At 35.3% G+C, this 24,676-nt stretch overlaps 1 protein-coding gene across 5 annotated transcripts in view; it reads left to right on the top strand.

Annotated features, from left to right (window-relative positions):
• Window positions 1-20,558, top strand: part of LOC126968323 (steroidogenic acute regulatory protein-like) — a 61,524-nt gene extending 40,966 nt beyond the window's left edge. For 2 of the 5 annotated variants that reach the window (XM_050813277.1, XM_050813278.1), the window contains exons 2-7: window positions 4,562-4,775; window positions 9,695-9,850; window positions 12,064-12,168; window positions 13,574-13,779; window positions 16,158-16,267; window positions 16,677-20,558. In XM_050813277.1, the coding sequence (XP_050669234.1) occupies window positions 4,581-4,775; window positions 9,695-9,850; window positions 12,064-12,168; window positions 13,574-13,779; window positions 16,158-16,267; window positions 16,677-16,786 (882 nt within the window). In that variant the 5' untranslated portion in view covers window positions 4,562-4,580 and the 3' untranslated portion in view covers window positions 16,787-20,558. Of the gene's footprint in view, window positions 1-4,503; window positions 4,776-7,528; window positions 7,718-9,694; window positions 9,851-12,063; window positions 12,169-13,573; window positions 13,780-16,157; window positions 16,268-16,676 lie in introns of those variants that run through there. The other 3 variants (XM_050813276.1, XM_050813279.1, XM_050813275.1) reach the window with 3 other exon arrangements.
• Window positions 20,559-24,676: the final 4,118 nt, after the last annotated feature.

Raw genomic sequence — 24,676 nt, 5'->3', positions numbered from 1 at the left:
TTGTAAGCTCCCAGGCGGCTTATTTTATATATTAAATTAATGTCGGTAATATTTACAAAAATGTATAAAAAAAAATATATATATAAGTACTTAAACCTTATTCAAGAACCACGCTATCCATTGGTCATATCATCATGAGAATCGGTACAGTAGTTTATGAGTTTATCGCGAACAGACAGACAGACATAAGCGGCGGAGGACTTTGTTTTATATAATATGTAGTGATACTGTTATGTATGTACTATCAACAAAACTGGAGGTCTACTCGCAAAATCGACAACACCATACCATAATACTCCGAAAATATCGCAACTAACCTACTCTAACAAATGTTCGAATTCCTTATCGTTAATCAATACCATAGATTTATAATTTGATTTTTTACGATGTTAGTGTGTATGTGCAAACCTTGAAAAACTAAATATTATCTGTGCTATGTCGCTGTTAAGTGTCAAAAGTCAAAACATAGTTTAGACGCAAAGGACCATCAGACTCTGCCCTACCAATTTACACCATTTATACAAAATGTTTTATCAAGAATTATGTAATGAATATAATATGACCATTTTAAATAGAATAAATAATACAAAACTTGCGAATAAATAAAATGTTAAAAAAGGTAACTCAACCCTTCTCGTCGACTTCCTATTTGTCAGGCGGCCATTTGCATTACTTTCTACGCATAAACGATCAATAAAACGACTTAAATTAATTGGTAGTGAATAAAAATATGTTGAATATGTAATTAATGTTTAAATATGTACCGTATGTTTATTTATTTAATATACACTAAAGGACTCAAGAAATTGACTCCACAATCAAAATAAAAGCACAACTGAAACTTGAAACGATAATAGCAACGACAGCCTAGAAGGTGACGTTGACATTATCGTAAAAGTGACGTTTGATTATTTGTCAAATTCGAATATTCGTCTCTGACATTTTCAACTAAGATTAGGAATAGGACCGATACTATCGAAAAATATTTCGTTCGTTCAATCATCGTTTCTACAATGAATACAATGTAACTAAGAGTAGGATTCGACACGACTTTACCAGTGGGAGGCTCCTTTGCACAGGATGCCGGCTAGATTATGGGTACCACAACGTCGCCTATTTCTACTGTGAAGCAGTAATGTGTAAGCATTACTGTGTTTCGGTCTGAAGTGTGTCGTAGCTTGTGAAAATACTGGGCAATGGGACTTAACATCTTATGTCTCAAGGTGACGAGCGCAGTTGTAGTGCCGCTCAGAATTTTTGGGGTCTTTCAAGAATCCTGAGCGGCACTGCATTGTAATGGGCAGAGCGTATCAATTACCATCAGCTGGACGTCCTGACCGTCTCGTCCCTTATTTTCATAAAGACTAATGCCACGATATATCGAATATCGATGTTAGAAGTAGGCCCCCTGTATCGTGACCCTCCTTAATGTAATTTTCCTACAGTCATAAGTCATAATAAACAAGTAGGTCGTAATTCGCTTGAACTAACATTTCCTAATTAACTGTTATCATTTTATTAGAACCTGACAGTTCACCAATTGTCATACAATCTTTTTCGTACAAATAACTGTTTTTTTCATACCAGTTTGTATGAAATCTTGCACTGCCTGCATATACGCGCGCACGTAATAAATCACTGTATTGGGATCAACAATCCTCAAATGGTACATCGCTTACGCACTTGCGTACGTAGTTATGACGTCATCGTATTCTTAAGTAAGAATCTACACGGCAATTGACCTACTTCACCTCGATCGTAAATAACAAAAGGTAACATCTGCGTGACATTAAAATTTCCAAGGCAATTACTTTTTTATTGTTCTATAGGGCCCTAACTTCTAAAAGTTTAAGATAATTTATACAAATTTGGATGGAAGTTGCTTTCTAGAAGCTGTCATAACCATAATGTTAAATCAGGAACAAACATTGCAGGGGGCGTTGTCATAATATGCTTTTACATCAAGATCCCAGAAAATTTTCAAGACAAATGTGTTACGAAATTCAAAAGAATTCTTATTAAACGTTTGTTTGGTAAACGTTACTATAACATAAATGACTTTCATAATGATACCACAGATTGGGAATGAAGCGACCTCATTAAATAATAATTTTTATTATACTATTTTAAATTGTAACCGTATTTTGTAAGAAAAAAGAAGCCCGCTGAGTTTCTTGCGCCTTCTTTCTTCTCAGGTCTGACGCATACTTTTTCGAATGGGTGGGTAGTTTGAGTTCAATAAGTGATATTATATCCTATTTTGAATAAAGATATTTGAATTTGAAGTGCTGAATCCATAGACTTACAATATACTAGTGTATAGACTAACAAAGCGCGAAAGAGAAGACCATCTCTAACGGATTGAAGTAGGCGATACTTTGCGGAAATCTATAACTATCCAAATGTTCTCAGTTTTCTTTAGTGTTAATTCCACGAATATTTGCCTTTACACAATTCGACACGTGTTAAACGACTGCCAGAGTTTGGCGAGTCGACACGTGTCGAATTGTTTAAAAACAAATATTGGCGGAATTAACACTAAAAAAAACTCAAAACATATGGGTAAGTCGTAAACAGTCAGCTACGCTTGGCATTAGCTTCTTAGTATCTAATATATAAAATTCTCATGTCGCGGTGTTTGTAGTTAAACTCCTTCGAAACGGCTTGTACGATTCTCATGAAATTTTGAGTGCATATTGGGTAGATCTGAGAATCGGACATCTATTTGTCATCCCCCTAAATGTTAAGGGACCACCCACGCCAATTTATTTTTTTAATTTTTATGACATTTTTTTTTTAAATTTGTTTGATTATGAGTTAACATTAAAAAATAAATACAACTTCAAATTTTCATCCATCTACGATCAACAGTTACTTTTGTATCGCGATTTTAATATCGGCAATACAACGTTTGCTGGGTCAGCTAGTATTCTATAATATTAAACTAGCTAACGCACACATTGTCAAATCAAAATTAGTCACACATTATCGGGCTGTCAGATCGTATGTTCTAAGTCTATATTATAATAATATATACACAGATTTGTCGACAACAAAATAAACTCTGCTTAGTTGTTATAAAAAATGGGCCTTTCGTTATCTGGTACAGCTGCCAGTGTCACACTTAGTGACCCCTGTTTAGTAATGACCCGATAACAATATTATATTAATATGTGAAATAACCAAAAGAAATTATATCCTTTTTAAAAGGCTTAGCCATATAAGAAAATTATAATAAAGCCCGAAAGAAGCTAAGCTTTAAAAACGTTACGCAACGGCAAGGTAAAGTGTATGTATACCCTATGCTTTTTTAAATCAAATACTCATAGAATATACACTTTTTTAAAGACTCATTAAAGTCACGGACTAGTAAAATAATAAGAACTCCGCGCCGTGATATTAGCGAAGTGAAGCACCGTTATGCTAGTGTGTGTCGGTTACGGGGTATCCCAGATACACAATTTTTTCTCCCTTAAATAATCATAATATCCGCAAATACTTTTATAGTATTGTTTTTACACTTTTTCACAACGCACGACGGCATTTTTAAAATATTTTATTGCGACGCAAACTGATCTGTCACAGACGATGGCAAATCTAATGGCGGCCGATCGGCTTGTATTAGTGTAAGTGTATGTGTGGGCTATGTATTTACACGTTTACCGGCTTGTGTTGGTGCCTCACTGTTATGTAAGGTGACACGAAGTCCTTCTTATTTTACTCGTCCGTGGTTAAAGTATGTACTTATTTTAGTGATAGTGTTTAAATCGTGTAAAAATGACATATAAAACTAGAGAAATCCAAAATAAAACTGAAAAGACAGCTGAATTCGTGCACCTACGTGATATGCCTAAATATAAGAAACAATACACAATCCTACGAACCGGTACGTCGCTGACAGGATAGGGGAGCCCCTCTCCTTCATACCGCACTCCATCGTTGCTCCATCTAACCGTGGAGATGACCGTAAGAATTATAATTGTAAAACTGTGGTTATAACCTATGTAAAAATACCACCAATAAGGTTGACGGTGATATAAAAATGGGGCCCGAAAACGTATTATATATCTCCTTGACTTGGCCATGTTTAAACGGATTTTAATTAGTTACTTTGTTGTTAATATGTACTTATATTTTCAATCGTGCTTTAACGTTTTCATTATTTTATTATACTTTTATGATTTTCGTTTTCATCAGCTTCGTAATATGTCGTAATGTCGAACTTCCGTCCGTCAAATGCAAAGCATTGTCGAATTCCTTCTTATCTAGTCTTTTTTCACAACCACTGATTCGTAAAGCCGTTTATGTTGATATGAATCGAAAACCCACTCAACAATTGCTCTTTTTAACCGACTTCAAAAAGGAGGAGGTTCTCAATTCGATTAGTAATTTTTTATATCATAGTATCGATATCTATGTTGTAGCATTTTCATTAACTAATTGATTATCAGTATTTCGTTTATATAATTATTTTAACATAACCTATTACATTCGAACCAATAGCTCCTTTATAAACATAACGTAATAGAACAACAACAAATTAACAAAATAAAAACAACAGAAGCGAAGTAGAAAAAAACATGGCCGCCATAGGAACGAATGAAATTCCCGAAGACATTGAGAAGCATATAGGTGAACTGGAGAACGTGAAAACGGAAGAAGAATTGGAGAAGAAGTTGGACAAATGGAACAAGTTTGGCATAAACGTAGCGAGTTGGATGAAGTATGTGTTCAATAAGGATTCGAATCAGGAGTTCAAGGCGGAATGGTTGAGCGTAAGTGGAACTTGCTATATATAGACCATGTCATAATTTCGGCAATCGTAATTTTTTATTTTATTTTTCTTAGGAAAGTGTTGAAATGCACTTTCCTCGGGAATCACACCTTTAGTAATAATTAAACATGAAAGTTAATAAAAATTGGTAATAGTAAAATCCTTTTATTATATTATAGAGAAAAATGAACGAGTGGCTTACTTAAATCGTGTAGGAAGTAATAATAGATGCGTGTGGAACTTTTGAATACTCTAACAGGCGTATTCCAAATGGCAACTCAATACTTAATCCGTGATCAAGTGTGTTTTGTCTCTTTCTTAATTACTCTGCATAAAAGAGACACAGTATACGTTATATACAATAAGTTTTTAAATGTCATTTGCTCACATGTTTTGTGAAGCAAAGCCTTTGAGAATTTGAGCTAGAGAGGCGAAAAAGAATACCATTCGCTATTTTTTTTAACGTTCATGTTATTTCTGCATTTGAATACATTATTGACTATATGCAGTACCTAGATGATCATTTTATTGTTACACATTCGTGCCCGAAACAATAATTACGATATATTTTACGATTTAAGTAGCTACCTCAAGTATCAACCTCAAACACGATTTCGCGTTATATAATTAAATTGCAGTTATTATTCCATTTTATCGTGTGTAACTGTTTTATAATCGTACCAACAGTAGAACAGTTAGATACATTTCATGTTGCTTGCTAGTCAGTGTGTGTCCAAATTTAAATCTATTTACGTGTATCTACATGTTATAAATTCGTACAAATTTAAATTAAGTTACCTTGGTTATGATAAATTCTTTCAAATTCAGTTCTGCTTAATTGTTAGTTGTAGTTTCGTTAAAAATTCAATTTGATTTGTCATTATCGTGCGGCTTATTAGTGTCGATTGTGTTGTGCGTTGCCCTTGACGAATGCCTTTTATTGTGGGAAGTGTATATTGAGTGAGTTACTCAGTTTACTATTAAGGTCATCGATTTATTGGTTGGAACTGAGTTACTTACAATATCATTTATCAATCATTGCATTTATTATGCTTGCCGGTGCCATAGACTATTACCCTTCCGTATTGCATTTTCAATACCCTGAGAATTTCGTAAGGCATTGGCAGTTCCCGCTTAGGATTATCGAAACCAGAAAGTTCTTCTTGAGACTTAAGATGGTAAATCTCAGTAAAATTAATAGCCACGATGAACTTCAAACCGAAATACAGGTAGGAAATTCTAAACGGTATACTGTGTAAACAAGCATTCCACTTTCCACAACATCTTTGAAATAGGTTAAGCAGTACATAAGGCTATTTACGTAAAGGAGTTGTTTTTTTCCTTTCCAATGTTTATTTAAAATAATTGAATCAGACTGTGCTCTTCCAAACTGTATTTTACGAATTTTGTTTTTCGACACTTTTATAAAAATAATAACCTCAGATTCGTGTAGTAACAAGTAAAGGAATTGTTTCTAATGTTTATAAGTACCTATAAAATAATAATTGAATAAGCATCTGTGCTTTTCCAAACTGTTTTATAAGAAGATCTTTTCTGTTATAAAAAATAACCTCATAATCTGTGTAGAACAGTAAAAAATTAATACTATGTCACGAATCACAAGAATCAAGAATAAACATACATTTATTTTTGCTGAACTTGTGTCGCCGGCTGTACCGGTAAAAGGGAAATGAATTAAAATCAAGGAAATGCATACGATGTGAACCTTTGTTGTTATTACAAGTTCACGCGAGTATGACGTACTCGATAACACAAAGAATCGAGTCTCTCGCCAGTTTTGAATATTATCTTGATTACGATACGCGCGTTACGTGAGTTATCGGGTCAGAAGCTTGTCCGAGTTCAAGATATATTGTGCATAATTGTTTCCAGTGATGTCAGAATGTGCTAACTACATTAATATTGATCTGGATAAGATAACGATTGGATTTTAATGACTCATGGTCAAAATTACTTAAATTTATATTTAGTTACAGTTAGTTTATATCCGTGACGCTTTGAAATATTTAAAGTCCGCTTCGCGCTCTGAAACTCATAACAATTTCGGAAAAATATGTAGTTTATATTCTATTGTGTTGTATCCATTCAAAATTTTAATATTCTTCTTTCTTATTTATAAATTTAATATCAATTTTTCGTCCGATGCAGATTTTTGGGCTTTATTGATCCTTTCCATTTTTTTTATTTAACAACTTTTTGAAGTGAAATTTTGTTAAGCCTTGTGCGATTATCGGCAGGGGAAAAACTAATGGGTTCGCGTCACGTTTGACTTCGACATGCTCGTGACGTATTTGTATAAATTGACCAATGACCGCTAGTACACTCTCTCTTAAATCTGGAAAAAGAATTTGACAAACAAACATTAATACCTACTTCTTATTTTAGCAACAATAAGCATTGGTATCCGTTTTTTCAAATCCGTTTGTTCCGATTTATTGAATTTGGCTATTTGGCTAATAGGGATAATTATTATACCTTATTACGTAAAACTTTAAAGTTACTTCATTAAAATACGTTGATAAAATAATTTCTAATAAAAATAATGCTATAATATTTCTTAAAAACTAAATTTGCGATGTGAGCTTTGAACACTACTTAGGACGTTTTCACTTCTGATAACGCAGTCCCACCGACAGTTTTTTGATAATTTGTCTGGTAACACATTCTGTCACATCTAGGTCCAATTTTATAGATGTTTTTATTTGTGATTTATGTGCTTCAACTTAGAGTTGTTCGTTGAGTGTTAATATTAGGACGACATAAAAAACTGTTAATAAATTAAACTAATCGTGATGTATTTTTAAGAAAAATTTTATCTGTGTCTTTATTGACTGTGTTTTGACAAAGGATCTGTTAGTGTTTGTGTAGTGCAAAATGGGCCAGACAGAATCGAGCTACGCCGGCGAGATTTGTTGGCTGCAGGTTGTGTATGGAAATCTTTATTAATGTTAAGTACAAAGCGCAAAAAAAGAATGCTGGGAGAGTTTCTTGCACCGCGTCTCTCTCAGCGCGCCTTTTTGTTTCCGAAGCATTAGTAGTATCTAGTACATTAGAAATGACATCAATAAGAATTCTAAAGGAATCAATTTTGTGAAAATAAATGCCTTTTATCGAACTGTGACGTTGTTTCTCAATAATATTCGACTCCCGATCACATCGACTGTGCTCACGGTAAGACTTAGACTGAGATCTATAGAGCGTACTTAGACATTGCTCAGACTTTACTTAAACTCAGCTGAGTTCAAGTTAAGCGCAATCTTTAATTTGGTATTAATAATCATTTGATAGCTGAGATTATGCTAAGACAGCCCAATAGAGGTCTTTAGAGCGTACTTAGACTGCTCAGACTTTACTCACGTAAATCTTACGTAATAAAAGCTAAGTGTGATAGAACGCGAACTTGACTTTGGTATTGGGCTGTCTTAGCTTAAGCTCAGTATAATTTTAGTTGTCAACTGACAATTAAACCAAAATAAATGATTTATGCTAAGCTTATAAACACGTAGGTTAAGTCTGAGCAAATTCTATGGCTGAGATTTATAGAGCGTAATTACACTTTGCTCAGACTTTACTTACGTGAAACTCAGCTGAGTTCATGCTCAGCGCAATCTTTGATTTGGTATTTACAGTCATTTGAAAGCTATTACGTGGACTTAAGTTTATAATATTACAAGAACAACAACAATATTAAAATTAACAATATTCATGAAGCAACTTCGACACTTATCGAGATTATTTACAAGAATATCAATAATTGTGACTATGAACTAAGACAATTTATAATTTTGTCTGGTGGCTGGCAACGCTCCTGTGACTCCTCTGGTGTTGCAAGAGTATTAACAGCGGTGATTAGTTACCATCAGGGAAAATTGACGCAATTTTCCTACTTTTTCAAAGGAGAAATAAAATATGTTAATAACTGTAATGTTATACTAAAGGCCATCAAAAAAAACTTATAACCAAGTGAACTCAGTCCTCCTATCGTAAAAAGTTATCCATGTAATACCATTTCTGTCAATTTATTCAATTCCTACTCAAGATTCCTTCTGTCTTAAGTTATAACGTAATTTGCTAACCTAACATCTGAGTGGCAATATCAATAAAAAATATTTTATGTTTATAGGTTACAAAGTTGTTGATGCAGTTACTGTTTCTAGAAAAGTGGACCGAAATTCAAAAATATTTTAGCTTTTCCGTATCTTATACACTTAACACTATTTCTTTATTAGATTTGAAACTTCTATGTCTGCTAGAAGTGCCTTACGGCCGTTCTCAATATACTATCTACCGATAGAGATAAATTACTACCTTCTACTGTCAGTAATTAGCTGTCAATAATCTGAAGCTGTCCCAATATACCCGATAAGTCATTCTTATCGCCTTATATTAGGACGCGTGAATTGCAATTTCCATACAAACTTCTATCGCTGGTAAGCTATACGTACCATTACATTACAGACAACGTGTACGGATAAGGTGAGTTACCTTCGATAAGTTTATTGGGACAGAAAAGTCAACGATAGTTACGATTTTTATCTCAAGTAAGAGATAGACCGAATATTGGGAACGGCCGTTAGTCTTTTGATGATCTGTCAATCAGTCAGTGAGTGAGAAAATAAACAACTTTGGCTACTTATAATTCTTAAACTACTAAATTGAATGAGATTTGAAATATACCGTGTTTACTCGTATACGATGTCTGCTTACAATTCAGGATTTTAATTTTATCCACAACTAAGTTATAGGGAGTCGAAAATGGCCAGAACTGCTACGAAATAGGAATGGTACGGCCGTGCCGCTTGTTTTTGCTCGACTTGGCGATTTCAGATTTCATTTACTTTCATGTGAAAAGTCTTGAGTGGTGCCAAGTTGGAGTAATCAGTCGTTTATATTTTTCAGATCGATGAGTACAAACGTATGGCGGATGAAAGCTTGGAGAACGCATGGAAAGTGCTCCATTCGAGCACGTGGAAACTGGAGAAGAGAGGGAGTCACAAGGGGGACCTGGTTGAGTCGACGCAAACTGAACAGTTCGGCAAGGTGTATAGGTTTACGGTAAGTCCGCTCGGCGTTGCTTTAAAGCCATGCCATATTATCATGTGTACATTTAATTTCGAATATTTATATTTGAAATAGAATTTAAAATCACTTATTGAACGTCAAAAACTACCACCCATTCGAAATAGTGTGCTCAGACCTGAGAATAAAATTTTTAAGAAAAATATGGTTACAATGTCATATCGTACAATAAACATTTATTATTAAATAGTCTGAGGGTGTTCGCTACATTCCCAGTCTGTGGTATCATTAAGAAAATCATTTATGTTATAATAACGTTTCTTTAAAATTTTGTAACACATTTGTTTTGTACATTTACTGAGATCATTTTGTAAAAGCATATACATCGCCCAATAAAAGACGTATAACTTGACTTAAGTGAGTAGTAAGCCTAGGAAGTTTCTAGAAAAATCTTTAATGTGCTTATGAACATAATGAAAAATATATTGAGATGTAACAGTAAAATTTTTCTCTTAATGATTGTTTAGGACCTAGGTTATAAATACCGCGAATAGCCCTCTTCTGCAGCACAAAGATGGTATTAATATCCGCTGCACTACCCTATCGTAGCAATAGTAGTAAAATTCGGATAATTAATTTATTATGATTCCGGGCTCATCATTTGAATGTGTTGCTTTCCTCTACAGTGCTGTTTTCAAGGAACTCTTTGCCAAGTACAACCAAACTGTCCTTGCACGATGTTTCTAAGATAATACGGCATGGGTACCTTCTAAAAGAGATTCCTCTTGTGTTGTAGGAGAATGTAAAATATTGGGATCATTTACTTAAGATCAGGTGGCAACTAGCTTTTAATTACGAAGTGAATGTCGGGCTATGAGAATAGATTCCTATCTATATAGAAAATACAATGACATCGTAAATACAATGACTCTCAGTGACATGTGACCGCCCGGAAATAAACTATAAAGAAAGCAGGTAAAACCGAGTAAATAAACCGATTTGCACTCGGAAAGATAATAATAGTTTGGCTCTATTGTTAATGCTTTCTATTGTATGTTTTTTTGTATACAATAAGGGACGAGACGAGCAGGACGTTCATCTGATGGTAATTCATACGCCCTGCCCATTACAATGTAGTATCGCCCAGGATTCTTGAAAACCCCAAAAATTCTGATCGGCACCACATTTGCGCTCGTCTTCTTGAGACATAAGATGTTAATTCTCGTTTGCCTAGTAATTTCAATAGATACGGCGCCGTTGTGGTAACCATAATCTAGCCGGAATCCTGTGCAAAGGAGCCTCCCACTGGTGTGTGTAAACTAACCGTAACTTTGGCAGCTTCCTCATTGTTAAAGTGTTCGAGTTAAGTAAACATAATGTTCTAATTTTGTTTAGAGAATATCAGTACGATTAATTATTTGTACAAAGACAACCTTAGGGGGTTGACTTTGAATTTCAGGCCATTTTCTTGAACAAAGACAATATTTTATTGCAATAATTTTATATAGATGATTGTTAAAATTTTATAATTTCCATTAAACTGGGTTATGAGCTACAGATTGAAACAAAAAACACGAAAATGTGATGATTTTTAACCGAGATACAGTACGTTTAGTGTGGGAGGCAGAGTCTATCATGAAAAATATAAAACTTTGTTTAAAAAAAACTCTCATTTAAACGATTTTTCTCGATAATTTTAATACATACAATCGATTTTTGTAATGAAAAAAGCAATATTATGTATTACATTAAGTTTGTTTTATAAAAAGTCTGCTTAAAATTACGGACAATATTTATTATTGAAGTTGTATTAGGTTAGGAATCATACCGGTGGTGGGGAGTGATTAGGGCGGGGCGAGAAACTAACGATTTATTAGTAAAAGTGTGAATTTGATGAAGTTTGTCAATGATTTGCTATTTTTATGGGAAAGTTTTTTGCTTAATGTTTGCTCATAAATATGTTCCGTTATAGTATCTGATAAAACGAACTCAAAAAACTGGAGCCACAACCTGAGAGTTGAACATGACATGCCAAGATTTACGAACCATACGTCACTCGAACGGTTGGCTCAGTTTGTAGTTCGGGTTCGAGTCCCGCATCGTTCATACATTTTGGTTACAAATCTACAAATTTTAATTGATCCCAGAAGTGAGGTATATCAGTTTAAAAATAACAAATTGTTTAGTAACTGATTTACCTTTTTTTTTTGTAAGTATAATTTTACGGTGTATTTGACGTGTCGTTGCAGGGTATTGTTGATTGTCCGGCAAAGTTCATGTATGCAGAGTTCAAGGACAACCTCACCAGGTTACCGGAATGGAATCCGACTATTTTGAAAAGTGAAATGATTAAGGTTAGCATTTGTATATTATTTTAATATCCATTATTATACTTTAATAATGTTTAATAATCCGCTTGTACATTTTGGACTAGCATTCGGCTAACAATGTGAAGAGGAACGTAACAAAGGAAGGAACTTACACAAACTATCTTGCCCCAAACTAGTAAAAAAAACATAGCCTATACTATGGCTACAAGACAACGATATATTTAATACAATATATTTACTTGAACATTTATTACGAAATATAAACATCCATGAATCGGAAAATACACAAATATTCACCATATAGATATATACAAAGACTTCAAATGTAATAAATTGTTTTCGTACGACTCTCGTCTCTTTTACTATAGAATGAAATCACTTAAAGACCGTAGAAAGATTGCAGATGTTATTTTCTTGGCAAAGCTAATGAAGGGACACATTGACGCGACTGAATTACTTGAACGCTTAAAATTCGTTGTGCCTCGTAGCCGCTTACATAATCGAAACACTTTCTGTTTACCACAAAGCAGAACCAAGCCTGGTGATCATAGTCTGCTGCATAGAATATTATTACAGAGATGCTATAGATATCTTCTGTGACAATATACCCAAAATAAAAAATAAATTAAGTACATAGATAAGTTAGCAAGTAAGTAATCTGTTAATCTTTTTTTTTTATTCTTGTTAATGGCTGTTAGAATAAGTCCTGTTTTTATCAAGCGTGTTTTGTTGCTCTGTAGTTATTGTTTCACTTAATCACGTATGCCACGTCCACAACCAGTAGACTCAATTGATAAATAGTATTTTTGTATATTTACTACTTTGCAATCCATACAATTGTAGTCAGTTTTGTGGACTATATAAAATATATCATACATATTTATGTCGCTGAAAATCCATTTACATTTTTGGAATAAATAAATTTGTCCCTAATTAAGACGAAAAAACATTTATTATTATAAATTTTTTTCTAATTCACAATAATTTGTTTGGCGCGTGCTAAAAAAAGCTTGGGCGCCATTTCCCATAATTTTCATATTTTATTTGTATCGCAATGCAATACATGTTTGGTTTTTGCGCAAGTGTGTGTGTGACTCGTGAGCAACGCTCATTTGTGTCACATAATATACTCTAGGAAATAAGAACAATTTTTTTTAACAAATTCAAATGTCATCCACAAAAAAATTCACAAACAAGCTAACATCTAAATAATTAACTTTTAAATATTTTTTTTAAGCTTCTAAGAATAAATTTCAAATAACACAATGACCAATATTCGAATAGAAATCAGGCAGAGTAACGTCCTAATTCGTCAACGGTTGCAGCGGAAATGTGTCGACGCCAGGGAGACATCGCCTTTTATAGACATCTTCACCCAGTCCACCTGTCACTGTCAACAATACTATATTATTTAAATTAACTATTGCAGGAGATAGGTCCTGGAGTAGACCTCTCATACCAGGTGACAGCTGGCGGGGGAAGGGGCATCATAGCTCCTCGCGACTTCATCATACTCCGGCGGACCTCGGGCGTTACTCAGGACGGTGTTGCCACAGACGGTGAAGCGCATTGCTACATCAGCAGTGGAGTCAGTGTGGCGGTTCCAGGGTATCCACCGAACAGAGAAATGGTCAGGTAGGTGCCCGATTTCAGGAGTCCTTACAGTAATTGTCCAAATTGAATTAAAATATTTTCAGCCTTTCAATTTTTGTTTATAAACATACAAACTTAATATTCTTTATACTATTAGGTATGTACATAGGCACAAAAGTGAATTTGCTAGAAACTGTCATAACCATAATGTCATAACTACTCGGCTAAGTCAAGTAAGTACATCTTTTGTGGGACGATGTAAAAGCATATATTTTACAACAAGATCCCAGAAAATGTTCAAAACAAATGTATGTATTACGACATTCAAAAGAATTGTTAAAACGTTTGTGTGCTTAAAGTTAAATATAACATAAATGTATTTTACTGAATTGTTAAATGCTAGACACTAAACTGCTAGAAAATATATAGAAAAAAAAGAAGTGAGTTTCTTGCGCTCGTTTTTCTCAGGTCGGAGGCAAATTTTTTGGAAATGGGTGGGTAGTTTTTGACTTTCAATAAGTGATATTATATTATATCTTATTTTGAATGAAGCTGATATTATGTTTTTTCTCAATATTAGTATTGTACAAGGCCATGTTTTTTTACTAGTTTGGGGCAATATAGTTTGTGTAAGTGTGTTAATATTATTATTATATTATGTTCCTCTTCACATTGTTAGCCGAATGCTAGTCCAAAATGTACTTAAGAAGGCAAAATATTTATTTTTAAGACAAAAATAGCTTTGTTTAATAAATAGGTACAATTGTTTTACAAGTGAATGTTTGATTCAGTATTTTTTTCTCGTAATTTTTATGTCAGTTCTTATTCAATGTAAATAAATAAATTATGTATTCTTTAATAAATGATGCTGACTTAGCGCTAATTCCATGCGTCGCATTGGGGCGAAAAAATAATAGGCATGTCCCAGGGTGTTGTAAGAGGTGGCTAAGGGCTTTTTGTTGTAGAAGAGTCACGAACGGGCTTGTGTCGACGCCAGATTTCCTATCGCCGACTGGATTTAACCTATCAAAGAATTACGCTTATATTACTACATTTACCTACTCTGTCAATCATACTTCATCCTTCATCTATCTGTCAAATACAACATTTATTCATTCACTCTATTCTACTTCAACTACTTGCACACGACATCTGAACAACACAAGAAACTATAATTATATTATCTAATACTGTTGGGACAGACGAAATATACATCTTTAAGAACATATCAATCTTTCTTTTGTTCATTGCGAACAGCTTGATACACAAATAACAACACCAACAAAGTACGCTATATTTCGCATAGTTTAGGCACGTTTCTCTCGTGGCGAGAATCGCTTGGTGTTGATTTTCTATACTTCTACATCCTCACATTATAAATGGGAATCGACTTCATTTGTTATGCTTTCATGCCTTAATTAAGGCGCTGAAGTTCGCGTATCCAGAAAAGTACCTACATAGGGGTACTTTTTCCCGAAATTTCTAGATTGGGCTCCACGTTTTACGGGTAGTGGCGAAAGACTGCTATTGAAGAAAAATGGTGTTGAATTTTGTCGGGACATCTAAGATGGCCGCTGCACAATATTCTTACCAGTATTATAATTATCGTTGAAACAAAATGGATAATCGTTTCCGAGGTTCTCAGGGTGCAGGTAATGTATTTGGGATCATTTTTGAATCATAACACACGCCGACTGCGAGTGGTCAGCCTTGAGCAAGACGTCCTGGTGACGCATATCCGCACATCCGTTCACAAATTGAGTATTGCTGTTATTTTTGGTCTGGCGCACCCCAGTATCATATCGATCCACATGACCGCGAGCTGCTCGAATTGTCAGTGCTCTGTGAACGGCTAGATCACTTGGCGTTGCGCAGAGACGTCGCTTCATTGTGGGTCGACTATAGCTTTTATCACCGGGAATGTTCCCGAGACCTGTTTGAGCTGAGTCCCAACAAATTCCCATTTCGTTGGCCATAAACATATACCATCATAGCCATTTGAATGTAGGGCGTTCGTTCATAGTGCGGTTTATCAGGTAACTTTCGGCCACGTACGACCAAACTGTGAAATCAGCATCCTTGCGAGATTTTGCCAGGACGATGCGACGTGGTTAAGGTTGTTAATGTTCACAAAGCTTACACATTACTGCTTCACTTCAGAAACAGACGCCGTTGTGGTACCCAATATCTAGCCTCCCACCTTAGTTGTCCCGTACGACACCCTTGGGCCTTGGACATCGCTATTCTTTTTAGGCCCCGGCGAAGCACAGGGCGTTCCTAAATGACTTGCAACCCTCCTGTTATTCTTCTGGTGTTGCAGAAAATATGGAAATTATTATATATTATAAATTATTATCGTACGCTTGTTTGTCATTTTAGCCTAATGATAGTAAAGGTTGTTATTTGTTTCATTTTTCCAGAGGTCATAACAAGGTCGGATGTTGGTGCCTCACGCCCAAAATGGTTGACACTCCCAGCGGCAAAGTGGAACATACTGTGTTCCAATGGCTCATGTGCTGTGATCTTAAAGGTAAGATTATAGAATTATCCGGCAACGCTCCTGTGATTCCTCTGGTGTTGCAAGAGAATGTGGGCGTCGGTGATCACTTAACACCCGTACGCTCGTTTGTCCTTCCTTTCCATAAAAAAAATCCATACCTCTACAAGTCTACAAACCGTTGCTAATATACGTCACGGAAAGACTACTTGATAGATTTTAATTAAGTCTCGTTATTAGTAATCGTTTATTAGTAGGCAGTTGTGGGCACTCAAGGTCAAGTTTGCCTAGTGATTTATTAATAACATTGTGAATTGTGAACACTTCGTTCTTAAATGTAGGGAACGCACACAGTTAAATCCGATCAGATTTTTTTCAGTAATGTGTCCAAGTTGTTAACTTAAAAATAACGGTGTATATGTATTTTTTTTTATTATTTCAGGTAAAATACCGCAGTTCGTTCTCGATACGGCGTTCGCAACTGTGATGTTAGACTATATAGTACACGTAAGGAAGTTCGTCTCTGACTCTAAAGCAAAGGGGGCCTTCTAGAGTATATTTCCTGTACACCATATAACCCCTGTATGATGAAACAGTGACGTCAGCAGGCTTTTGATTGGTCATTTTTGATATGTATAATCTTATCTTATTTTATCCTAGGCTAGGGTTTTTGTACAGTATGTTTAAGAAAAGCTTTACTATTGGATTTTTTACCGCGTTTCGGTTTGAATCTATTTGACGTTTCTCCTGTTTGATGACAGTTGACATGACGTTTGAAAATGACAGATTGAATGACAGCTTAACTGACTTTTCCTTCGAATAAATGTCGGTCGCAATTTGAGCAGTTTTAATTGTGCTTATTAACAACAACTCATTTGTAAACTGTTAACCATTAAAGCAGCTATACACATATATACACTATACATACTGTACAAAAGTCTGGCCCAAGATCCTTAACTGCGAGAAATATCTCCTTTGTAGATATCTATTTTTCAATTGGCACACAGATAATAATTACTTCCTTATTGTGTTATAAATTTACCACAATGACTCCAAAAAATTACTGAAAACTTTATAGAAATATGTATAAGGACCAACTATCGCAGATATAAATAATATGAAGGCTAGGAAGATAGAAACAAATTGTAAAATATATAAGGTGCATCTGGGTAACTTCGGATACAGGATAATTTAAATAACTTCTAAACATAGAGCGAGACGCCATCTTGTTTTTGATCCTCGCTTCAGTCAGCAGTCTGCGTCTAGCGATACAACACACTGGTTCTGTGTCGAGTGACACAAAAACAATTAAAAAAATTCCGAGCTTTCCTTGATGCATAACTTATACAGCGTTTAACATACGGGTAGAACTACTTGAGCGTAATCACAAAAAAAAAGATAAAAAAAACACACCTAAATAAATTCATAATATCATTTCGGAACAACCTGTAGAATCTAGTAGCCGTGTGCTAGCGTAGGCACTGACACCTACTTCGTGGCGTTTTATGCGATTACGTAACGGTGATTAAATCTTTTTTCTCAAAATATATAATTTGTTTGTTTGGAAATAATAAAAGTTAAATTATTTACTTTAAATTTTAGATTTTTTTTAACGATTAAACTTAGATAGCTCTACCTGTGAGTTCGTTAATTTTCATGTAATGTCGTCATTATAGCACGCTGTATCGAGCCAGGGTTGTATAATGATATTCAACTTTCTAAATAATATATTGTTAAAATAAGTTACTGTAAACCCAAAGATTAACGACTTAACTCATCAAATGAACGATAATTCAATTTTAAGATTTGGTTGATTTGAATAAAAAATATAATTAAAACATACCCTCAGTATTTATTTTCACTTAAGTTTATTAAAAAAATCCGTTAGCCATATTTAACACAAATAATAAAATAAACATGGCGGATTAGATAATTTATACATCTAGATAGAGCCTGTTGTTGCTAAAACAGGTTTATTGCTTTAGTGTGCGTAACAAGCTACGTCTTTCACTCGCGGTTTGACACTTTGTGTTAATGTGCATGCATTGGTCAAAATAGAGGCTAACTGTCAACCTCAATTTTTTTTTGACGTTTTCACAGCTGTCACAGTCTATCTAGACGTATATGTGATCTAAGCATAAGGAATCGGTCGCCATTTTGGAACATGATAATTATACTTGCTATGTATGTGTTTTTGTTAGTTAAGTTAGCCATATTTTTTATCTCTCTGTATTTCCTTGTCAATTTACAATTAATATATTTATATCTAAAAAATTATGTTGTTGATTTTTTTTTTATGTCAGACCAGATGTTACCAACATTTCAAAGAGTTGATAATATTGATATTATATACATATTTTATAAATCAACGGAATCATATTCAAATCAGTTTGTATTATTATGTTGAATTTGTTAATATTTTTAACTGTTAAGTGTTTACTTCAAAGTTCTATCTCAATTTGAAATGGAACTTCCTATTAGTCGTTTTTTGTATTTAATTTTGAATAACTTTATTACTCTTTTTTCTTTTTATTAATCTTGACAAAAACAATAAGGAATTTTAAACCACTGTATAGATAAAAATATCTCGATGAAGCATTTGTCCACAGTACCTATCTTTTGTAAGGAATTTTATTCCGTAAGTCTTGTGGAATGAAATTCCTTGCGCATTGTTTCCAAATCTGATTGTGGACAGCGATGATTCCATACGCTCCTATGTCATGTAATAAGTCGATACTCGATTATGGTTCTAATTACTATACTAAAGCCAACGAGAGGAGAAAAAAAATGTAAACAAACGACCGTTACTGAGATACATTCGATTCGGACTCTTCCGACGTCTAATACAGACGACAGCGATTAGAATGCAAAATCTGTATATAATTTATTGGAATAAATATGTTTTGAAGCCCTGAAACTTTGCTTACATTCTTTTTCTCGTCTCGTTGGCTTTACTATATATAGCAATAAATTAGATACTACATCTTTGAATAAATAACCCTATAACCATAAAGTAATATAAATTAATAAAGCGTTGATACACCACCACACTTTCTTCAGCTAAGCGCATGCGGCAACAGGTCCGTATGTCCGCCTCTCCATTTCCGCGCTCTGCACTTAGGGTCCATTACATTCAACCATGCGTTTTGTAATTAATTACTTAACTTTCAGTTAAATTTTCTAAGTACTCAATATCTATTTTTACGCCATTTCTTCTTGATATGCGATCGTTATTGCCTCACCAGTGATGCTGTATTGTCTATTATATTCTACATCGAGGATTGAACTCTATGGCATGCCTATTTGAACATCGGAGCCTTTTGATTGTATACTGCCAATGTCTACAAACTGTAAACGACTATTTTAAGTTAGAAGTCATTAATTTTAAAGAATTGTCGCAAACATCATAAACTCAAGGTCAAGTAAAAGGGTACTAAAATCCACGCAATCAAAAGCCTTCGAAAGGTAACAGAAAATAGCTATTGCATCATGGGAATCCTCACAGCGTTCACACATGCTGGTATGTACCAACAGATAAGGTTATTGTCGCCAATGTATCTCGCATCTCTTTCTAATGAAATAATAAAGCGCGTACACCTTCCTTAAAGGCCGGCAACGCTCTTGTGATTCCTCTGGTCTTGCAAGAGAATGTGGGCGGCGGTGATCACTTAACACCAGGTGACCCGTATGCTCGTTTGTCCTCCTATTCCATAAAAAAAATGAGTGGTCGTATTGGAGTATTGCTAAGTCATTGTCTCTCTATAACATCTGCCCTGATCATTTTAATTTCAAAGGGCTTGTTATATCGTCAACCAAACCGTTGTACAGTATGTCAATTGCAAAATTTACAAATAAGTTATGATCACAATCGCCTTGTTGATTGATTGCACTCACTGGTGGTGAATACGAAAAAGTGGTAAGACAAAATGTCATTGTTTTTGCCCTTTTTATTCTTAACAGATTTTGTATGTTGTTGTCTCGCACATGGTATCATTTCTTGCTTAGCATATCCAGATTGCTACTTGATCTTTGATTGACTGACATAATATGCTATTATTGACATTCGTGAAAACGTCAATCACCGTCGCCATATTGACTGGTAATTTGTTTCTTACTTGAATAAGTTTTTAAATTTATGAAATAATAAAGTAATTATATTTTAGAACTGATAATTGGAAACTGTTTGGATTAAATTAACTATCAACAAACATACTGTACAATCATATGGCTCTTGGTCTATAATTATTTGATACATCTCACAATGAGCTTCGTGTATAAATGTTATAAAACATAGTTTTAAGGAAATATATAATTTTTATACTTGTTTCTGTGTTTTACTTTGATAACCCAAGCAAAGTTAGAAAACAACGGTACGCTATTTCATACTAAATCCCTTCAGGTTTTTGGGACACCATAATCCGCTAGTATAGGCACAGGCCAGGAACAGACATAAACTGATGATGCCTACTACTCGGCTAAGTCGAGTTAGTAAGTCTTTTGTGCCGCGATGTATATGCTTTTACAACAAGATCCCAGAAAATGTTCAAAACAAAAGTGTTACGTTATTCAAAAGAATTGTTAAAAACGTTTGTGTGGTAATAATATAAATGACTTTCTTAATGATACCACAGTTTGGGAATGGAGCGACCGCCCTCAGGCTATTAAATAATAAGTTAAATTGTACAATGTTACTTTTTTACTTTTTAAATGTTACTTTAATTGTAAAACATATTTTTGATGAAAAAAAAAAGCCCGCTGAGTTTGTTGCGCCCATTCTTCTCAGGCCTGAGGCATTCATTTTGGAATGAGTGGTAGTTTTTTTGACTTTCAATAAGTGATTTCACATCCCATTTTGAATAAAAATATTTAAATTTGAATATAGTATGAATGAAATATTACGCATGCATGCAATTTTGAGTGCGTTCAGTTTGTTATCAAATCAGAGAAAAACTCGTTTCCCCAAAGCTGGACCAGCTCGATTTCTTAACCCCGCTTGGTAATTTTCATCCATGTAATTACAGAGAGATACGTGAAATACAGATACAATAAAAAACCACCACTTTTTAATTACCAAAAAAGATCGGGCTATATTTTTTTTATGACAATAAGGGACGAGACGTGCAGAACGTTGAGCCGATGGTAATTGATACTCCCTGCCCATTACAATGCAGTGCCCCTCAGGATCCTTGAAAAACTCAAAAATGCTGACCATTAGATCTTAAGTCTTTTTTGCCTAGTCATTTCACTAGCTACGGCGCCCCTCCTGACCGAAACACAATAATCCGTACACATTACTGCTTCAGGGCAAAAAGCACCGTTGTGGTACCCATAATCTAGACGGCATCCTATGCAAAAAAGCCACAGGAAAGCCTACTGGTAAATGCCCTTAGTCAGTATGAAAGGACCTTGAGCAAGCTTGTTTCATTGACGAGTCCCGACGACCGCAAAACGAACACTACCGTTATTTAAACTGTTAATAAAATGGTAGCTTAAAATAGCTCTGGAGTATTAAATATAACCAACAGCAAGCATTGGCAACCTTCAAATAAGAAAGAGTATGTCTAACAGGATAAAGTAGTGTTCATAGCTCCAAATGTACGATAATGTGCACCATAAAAGTTGTCTCAACCTAAGCTATGCTTTCACGTCCCGCGCGCCCACAGACGCCACTCGCTCAGATGTTTTGACGCCAAACCCGGCGCGGCCACTTGAGATGCTATAGCCACTTGTGTTTACATCAGCCGATCATTATGCGGATTATGTTACGCGTTACTAGATAATCAAGCTTGGTTATTGTAGACAACAAACGTGATTTGTGTTAGATTTATGCTGTGATATCGCCGCTCTTTCAGAGTTGTACTAGAAATTGTGACTTTTGAGAGAATTTTTGCTAACGCGTCAAAATAAAAATATTGCAATTGTATTATTTGTATTATTTTTAGTATAGTAACACTTTATAATATAATCTTATGATTTCTTTACAAAAAAATTTAAACCAAATAAATAAGCACATAATTAGTCTTTTATACTGATACTAGTGAACCCGACAGACGTTGTCCTGTACACACGTTTTAAATTTGAAAAATCGATCCAGCCGTTAGAAGGAATTCACTAACATACACATGAGCAGGAGAATTATATTACGAGTACCTATATAAATACAAATACCAAATCGGTCCAGCCGTTTAGGAGGGAGTTCAATTGTGAATCTAAACCATTCTCGAACCCACCTGAAGATACACACCAATCTAAAATTCACTAGAACACACAAAAAAATCATCAAAATCTGTTTAGGAGGAGTGCAACAGACTCACAAAAGAAATATACCCATATATTAAGATATAAATCAATTCGTGCAAAATTACCTATTCCATAACCATTACAAAATATTCAAAAATGCTCAACATTCATTTGAATTTGAAAAACTTGAGTTTTCACTTTTGCCGGCACTTCCAGAGTGCAACCCGTTATTTTTTTTCACACGCCGCAATTTCGTTCATCTTGAATATGATACATAATAAGTGAAAAATGTAACGCCCTGTGCCTTTTGGTGCGGCGTCGTACTCAGTACGGACGGTAATTATAATAATTTTGTGCAAAGGACAATGCAACGTCCGATGGTTCGGCCGTGCCAAATCCGATCAAATACTTCGGCTATATAATATATAACCTGGCCTGTTATCATACGTTGCCCAACAGCAAGAGCCTCTATCCAGACGTATATATATATATCATGTTGACTACCGATTAGATTATTTATGCCTCAGACCTGAGAAGAAAGATATAAAAAATTTTCGGGCGTCAGAAACTCAGCGCGCTCTTTTTTTAAATAAATTTGGAATTAAATCAATAACCTGATGGTGGTCGCTGCATTCTCAAGGTCTGATTTCTCCATTCTAATAAATCTATAATAATAATAAGGTAGTAATCAAAGTTATACTTAGTTACTAAAAAGTTAAATTACTTTCTTAATGATACCACAGATTGGGAATAGAGCGACTGCCCTCAGGCTATTAAATAATAAGTTTCATAGTACGATATTATTTTGTAAACATATTTTTTAACAAAAAAAAGCCCGCTGCGTTTGTTGCGCCCGTTCTTCTCAGGTCTGAGACACTCTTTTTGGAATAGGTGGTAGTTTTTGGTTTCCAATAAGTGATGTCATATCCTATTTGGAATAATAATATTTGAATTTGAATTCAAATCTAAAATATGCTTGAAATATGGAGGCAAAACTCCCCAGGTTTGTGCTGGGTTAAAACCTGGGGCGTTCTCCATAGACTCCACAGGCAACTTCATTTTCCATTTTGGACCCATCGGTGAACCATAAGAGGCTCCCGTCCTTCCACGAGACTATGTTGTTCATCCAGTAGTCCTTAGAAGGAAGTTCCACAAAATAGTGTTTGACTGTGGTTAATCGTGGAATCATTTGATCAGGTATCATGCCTGGTGTGTAGTCTTCCAAAACTTAGTATTTTTTTTTATATGTGTGGGGGCAAACGGGCAAGAAGCTCACGGGATGGGAAGAGGCGAGGCAACCGCCCATGTACATCCGCAACAACAGGTGTGTCAAGAAATGCGTTGCCGGCCTTTAAGGTGGGAGTATGCTTTTTTCTTGAAGGTCCTTAAGTCGTATCTGTTCGGGAAGACCGCTGCCGGTAGTTGATTCCACAAAGTGGCTGTGCGAGACAAGAAATTTCGAAGAAAACGCGCGGTTGTGGAATGCCAGACGTCTACGTGATGCGGATGGTACTTTGCACGTAATGTCCGATGGTGGAATTCGGCCGCTGGAATCAACCCGAACAGCTCCTCTGAGCACTCCCCGTGATAAATGCGGTAGAAGATGCAGAGAGAACCCACATCTCTACGCAATGCTTGAGAATCAAGCCGATCGGAGATGACTTGATCGTCGATGATTCGAGCCGCTCTTCGTTGTATGTGGTCAAATGGAAGAAGCTGGTACTGGGGAGCACCCGCCCAGAGGTGAGAACAGTACTCCATGTGAGGCCGAATTTGCGCCTTAATATGTTGCAGGCGGTGGCTTTTAGTGAAGTACTGTCTCGCCTTACTGAGTACACCAAGCTTTTTAGAGGCCAGTTTGGCCTTCTCTTCCAAGTGACCACGGAACTGAACGTCGCTCGATATATCGACGCCAAGTATGCCAATACAGGCTGTGGCAGTTAGAGGAGTGATCTCGAATCGAGGGGATACGACAAATAGAGACTTTTTAGTGGTGAACGCACAAACTTGTGTCTTCTTGGGGTTGAATTGGACTAAATTTTGTCGGCCCCATTCCGAGTCTTTGCAAAGCATAGTCTCGATTTCAGACACAAGTTTGTTCCGGTTCTCGTCGACGCTATCCCGGGACATGTTGGCACCGCCGGTGTAGGAAGCATACCCCGTGCTGTCGTCTGCATAGCAATGAATATTGCTGATTTGCAG

The sequence above is a fragment of the Leptidea sinapis genome, chromosome 15, assembly GCF_905404315.1.
Source record: "Leptidea sinapis chromosome 15, ilLepSina1.1, whole genome shotgun sequence".
Classification (NCBI taxonomy): Eukaryota; Metazoa; Arthropoda; class Insecta; order Lepidoptera; family Pieridae; genus Leptidea; species Leptidea sinapis.
The sequence above is the reverse complement of the archived record's forward strand: the minus strand, read 5'-3'. Positions and strand labels throughout refer to the sequence as shown.